The 5,926-nt window shown below is 44.8% G+C and overlaps 1 protein-coding gene across 1 annotated transcript in view; it reads right to left on the bottom strand.

Annotated features, from left to right (window-relative positions):
- Window positions 1-3,478: 3,478 nt before the first annotated feature.
- ZNF770 (zinc finger protein 770) overlaps window positions 3,479-5,926 on the bottom strand; it is a 3,233-nt gene continuing 785 nt past the window's right edge. Inside the window, exon 1 of the mRNA XM_083166389.1 lies at window positions 3,479-5,926. This exon is cut by the window's right edge and continues 785 nt beyond it. Coding sequence (XP_083022515.1) covers window positions 4,118-5,926 — 1,809 coding nt within the window. The 3' untranslated portion in view covers window positions 3,479-4,117.

The following is a 5,926-nucleotide window of genomic DNA, read 5'->3' as shown; positions in this document are numbered from 1 at the left end:
GAACCTTCTCGGTGGAAGAACTTTGAAGGGAATCTTTTAACCCTGGGTTATATTTCTAACCCAAGCGTTCCGGTCTTAACAGTGCCCCTGCGTCTCTGAACAGTGACAGACGTCCCCCCTCCTTAAACACCGCCGGGCAAAACCCCTGGCAGTATGCGGAGGATTTTTCCTCTCCTATGGTTTCTTATAAAAAGAACCAAATTTTGACTTTGGGGCCTTGCCCCTGGAGGACTGAGACTATCCCTTAAAAGACTGTCCTCAAAAGGACGCACCTCCTCTAGGGGAGGGCCGAAAGGATGGCCTGAAAGCAGAAAACCTTGATGTCTGCTTTGGCTGCAGGGGTAGGCAGGAAAGTGCTTTTTTCCACCTGTGGCCTGCTTATTAATCTCTTCCAGTTGTAAACCAATAACAGCTTTCCTTTAAAAGCAAATGCCTCTAAGCCTTTTTAGACTTGTTATCTGCCTTCCAAGCTATAAGCCAGAGCACTCTCCTGGCATTCCAAACACTGAGGAAACTCTGGCAGCCATTTTGAGAGCTTCCTGCTCAGCCTGCATCACATTTCTGCAGCAGCATTATACTTCTCTGCCTAGTAACAACACACAAAAGACAGTATGTCAACTAGAGCACAGGTCACTGACCCACCAATCCTGGCCTTAGAGACCCAGACTGAAGCCAATCAGAGGACTTGCTTGCTTGAAGGCTTGCACTGGTAGCCCAGTTGGTTTTTGACAAGTATACCACAGAAGCCTCTACCACTGGAACTTTCTCCCAGAGGTCTGCATGATCCTCAGGCATGGGATACAGGCTTAACCATCTATTTTGGCATCTAAAGCCTTTTGTCAGGGGTTTTCCAATAAATCTTGTAAACCCTTGTCTGCAGAGAGATATCAGGGGTTTTCCAATAAATCTTGTAAACCCTTGTCTGCAGAGAGATATCATTTCCCTCACGCTGTCTCTTAAAAACAACCTTAGCAGGAGTTTTTTTTTTTTTTTACTTCACAGACAAATTCAATGCCTGTTTACAGCAGTAATCAAATCCTCCACCCCTGAGGGTGAGGACTCTTCAGAAACATCACCCTGAACCCAGGGTATGTCTGTGTACTCTCCCTCCTCATCAGCAGCTAATAATGGCACTGAATCAGACCTTTTAGGGGTCCCCCCAGAGTAACCATAAAGCTTGTCAAACAAGTAATTTAAACCTGCTGATTCCCATAGCAGTATCCTGCATGACTTGTATAAGTCAGGATCTGTCTGGGTCCGAGGCAAAGAGCTGGCCGGACTGCTGAGAGAATGGCCCTGGTCTAGGGAAATTACCAGCCATCACTCTGCCTGTCCAGTAATGCACCAAAGCATTTTTCCGACCTGTCTCAGGGACTTAACCCTCGCAAGGTCCGATGCACTACCCTCTGGGGTTCACTCCCCATGGGTTTCACAGCAGCGCATAAAATACAAAAGCCCCCCTTAGGGACAAATTTCAGTGTACAACCACTGCAAGCGCTCATTGCATTAAAGGCTCCCTCCCCCAAAACCACAGACTGTTGCTCAGACATGATGTTCTCAATAACACAGTCACAGCATTAAATGTACATACATTATATACAGTGTACTCAGCCACTTAGCTTTCTGTAGTCTTCAGAATGGGGAAAGCGAAGCCCAGGAAATCCAATCACTCTGTCAGGATCAGTAAGCCAGCTCAGCTCCGCTGCAAGCGTTCTGAATGGCGCCAAAAACAGAGTGAGGGAAGGGACCAAGTCCCTGCTGCTGCGGGGTCTGTGACTTTTGGCGCCAACTACCCCCAGACAGCCGCTCCCATTGTAGGATCTCCTCGTTCCAGTATCTCCCCCTCAGCTGGGGACCACTCGGAACATGCCTGTAACAACACTGCTGTCCTCTCAGTATAGGAGCTCAGTGTGTAAGCTCCGCAGAAAATGGCCGCCGCCATCACGGAGCGCCTGTCCCCCATGATCCCCACCTAGCGTGAAGCCGGTTTCAGAGCGCTCCGGAGCCCAGGCAGCTTCTTAAAAGAAGCTGTAAGCGCTGCACAGGGAGGCCAGACAGCGTCTCCCTCGTGCACAGTGAGCTGACAGGACTCGTTTCTGTCAGCTCCTGCTGCGCTAGCAGTGTGAGGATTCACTAATGAGAATCCTCACACTGTGCCTACCTAGCTAGTGTAGAAGTTAATAAAATAATAAAAACCCTAACTAACTCTACTCCTTCGGCTGCTCCAGCAGCCCTTTAGAATAGCACCCACTCCAGTGGGCACCTAACACGAACTGAGGAATCTGGGATGCAGTAGGGGAGGAGCCTACCCTCCAAAAGCTTTAGGATAGGTGCCTGGCTCCTGCGGACCCTCCTACATCCCAATGTGAAGCTGTGTCACCAGGACCATTGAAAGAGAAATGATAAATAGTGACACTGTATGTAAATAACAAATGACACTGCTGCAATTGCTGCCTATAGAAAACAGGTGGAGAATTATCAAATCTTGGTGAAAGATCGAGATTAAAAAAAAAAAAGTTGCTCTTTTGCAACCGTATCCGTATAGCGTCCACCTATTAATCTGTAGAGTCTAAAACTATTTCTTTGCGGACAAGATCCATTTCAAAAGACATATACAGTAATACCCAGGTCGATGTGCGTTGTGAAACGGCCTTTCCAAATTATGGCATTCTTACCTGGGTTAAAAGAAGACTTCATCCCAGTCGAGGGGCCCATGTACATTTCACACTATCCTGCCGGGTCGCTGTGGAGGACTATTATCGCAAATGCCGGGTTGCTTCCAGGATGAACCAGTGTTTAAATCCCGGGAGCGACCCATGTACATTTCACACTACAGGGTGGAGTCAGTGTAAGCTTTAAGGCAGCGATGCCTACTTCCCTGCCGGGTCGCTGTGGAGGACTATTATCGCAAATGCCGGGTTTCTTTCAGGATGAACCAGTGTTTAAATCCCGGGAGCGACCCATGTACATTTCACACTACAGGGAGGAGTCAGTGTAAACTTTAAGCGATGCCTACTCCCCTGCCGAGTCGCTGTGGAGGACTATTATCGCAAATGCCGGGTTGCTTCCAGGACAAACCTGTGTTTAAATCCCAGCAGCGACGAGGCATTTACGATGTGGGAGGGGTATAACATATAGGTGTGGATAATGGAGTCGAAACCAAAAGGTCAATCTGCACAAGGTCAACACATGAGTTTTTCACCTTTTTTGTGTGTTATTGTCAACACCTGAGCAAAAAAAATTGTGAAAAACGTATGTCAATCTTTTCATGTGTCGACAATTGCCAGGCTGACCCTGTGTGTGTGTGTAAATTTTGTTTATGTTAAAACTGAGTGTGTCCACCTATCATCCGACTCCCATAACAGGTATAGGAAGTAGGAGAATAGATGAAGGTGATATTACATTACACAAACACAAAATGAATAAATAGTGAAAATAATAAGTTAGTGTGATTTATAAAGGAACAATTATTTCATGTTAGTTCTTTGCCATCTTCAAGTTTTAATTCTGATCAGTTACACACAATTACATGTTTAATATTTGCGCATTTGTATTTATTTCTTTTTTTACCATTGGGTTGATTATATACATGTATCATTATTCAGTAAACATAAACAGTATGGGGTCTTTGAAAAAGACGTAAGAGGGGAAATTTGCTTCTATAATGGAGAGGAAACGCCACAATTAATCTCACTTGCAAAAAAATAAATGTCCAGTAAGATTTTTTTTTTAATTTAAAACAGGAATCCGCAGAATTTTGAGAAATTTGATTTTAGGAATTTTGTTTTTTTTTCCCTCCACAAAATTGAGAGTAATTCCTTCCACCGACTATTCAGGACATTTAGTAAAGTACAACTTGTCACATGAACCTTCATATTTAAAATAAAGTTAGTAAAATACTAAAAGAAAGTCAAAATAATCCACAAAGAAATAGCAAAACACAAAAAAAAAAAAAAACACAAAAAACAAACAGTATTATTTTTCCAGCTGTAATTACTGAATTTTATGTTATAGTCTAGAACTAAAAAAACAGACCACAAGCAAGCATGTAACTTGGATAATATCCCTAAAAAATATATGGAAGTCTGATCCTATAACTGGCATCACCAACCTCTGCTTAGTCTTTCATTCGAATGTGTGTCAACAAATGTCGCTTCAGATGGGGATGTTGGCGAAACGATTTGCCACACTCTGGACAATCAAAGGGCTTTTGGCCGGCATGCATGAGATAATGGCGCTCGAGTTTGGAAGGGGAAAGAAAGTTTTTGGAGCACACACTGCACTTGTAACTTTTCGGCAATGCTCGAGTCCTAATTTTTGGCAAGGGACGTTCCTGATGTGACTTTATGCGGCGATCTCTTGGCGCAGTCAATCTTCTCTTCTTACGTGCCTTCACTTTACGGTTCACAATTGGCAAGTCCGTTGGTTCAATTTCTACTTTTATTTCAGGTACTATAAAAGACGTTATTTGATCATAGTCTTCAATGCTTTCTGTTGGGTCGTAAGCGAGCGGAGACGAGTGGTTGCTTATGTTTTCCTTCCGTTGACTAAATGTTGAGTAATCATCCGCAGGCCCAACCTGTGACCTGCGCAATGGAACTCTTTGTAAGTGGGTTACCAGGTGGCGTTTCAGATGAGCAGACTGGCGGAAAGGTTTTCCACATTCGGGGCAAGAGAAGGGCTTTTGCCCAGTGTGGATAAGGTAATGCCTCCATAACTTAGACATGGAAGGAAAACTTTTATCACACTGGTCACACTTGCTTACTTTGTCCCTTTGCTGCAAAATGTCTTCTGCCCCATGGAGAAAATGGTGAAGTGCATGATCCTCAACCATGGGCTCTGCTGGCTCGTTAGCACAGAAAGTACCATGTATGGACTTATCACTAATATCCTCAAGCATTCCATGAATGTCTATTCCAATCTGGTGACTTTGGAAATGTCCTTCCACGTGTAATTGAGGCTGCTGTCGGTATCTTCCCTGTCCTTTGCCTTTCTGTTGTGGATGCAGTTGGACTATATTTTTGGGGTCACCAAACTGTTGGAATCCTGGCACCATGGTGTCCAGTTGCTCCATTTCTCCCAGGTCTTCGGTTTTCAGCAATTTCCCAACTGGTTTGGAGACCATTGGAAAAGGCTCATTGTCCGAGTCCCAATAAATTGCATGTGTTTTAATTTGTTTAGCAGATCTTTTGTCACAAGTTCTTCTATTGAAAGTTACAGTCTTGTTAGTGTCTGCTACTACACAAGTATGGCTGTCCAAGATTTCTGGAGTCTCGAAGCACCGCTCACAGGTGGAACACTGGAACGGGATAACATACACAGAGAAGACCTCATCCGATTCCTCCTTCACTTCCAAAGGTGCAGTCCAAGATCTTCTAACCTTTCTCCGGACGATAGATAGGCTGGTGTGCACTTCTTCATGCTTGAGGAGTTTGCCAGGTGTCTTAAAGGACTTTAAGCACTGGTTGCACTGATAAGGTTTCTCCTGAGTGTGTGTAAGCTGGTGGATTTTCAGGTGGGTTTTCTGCCTGAAAGATTTTCCACAGAGCACGCAGGAGAATGGCTTCTGTCCAGTGTGTATCATGAGGTGCCTCTCCAGTTTGGAGCGAGAGGGAAACACCTTACTACAAAACTCACACCATGGATGTTTGGGTTCCTTGTGTGTGGCCACGTTCACAGAATCACACCGATGGAGAAGTCGCTTCTCTTCACTGGCAAATGTAGTCTGGCATCCAAAGCAGTAGATGGGTAAGGAGGGGCACCTCTCCTGACGAGCACCTAAAGACTTCTTGGTTGTTTTCCCTTTATTTGGGGGACCCTTAATGTGCAACTGCTGGTGCCTGGAAAAAGTCTCTGGATTTTTGAAGCTCCGGCGACAAATGTCACACTGGAATGGCAGCATGTGGGTCATTGTGTGTCTTTCCAG

The sequence above is a fragment of the Crinia signifera genome, chromosome 12, assembly GCF_055691185.1.
Source record: "Crinia signifera chromosome 12, ASM5569118v1, whole genome shotgun sequence".
Classification (NCBI taxonomy): Eukaryota; Metazoa; Chordata; class Amphibia; order Anura; family Myobatrachidae; genus Crinia; species Crinia signifera.
This window is presented reverse-complemented; position numbering and strand designations above follow the sequence as displayed.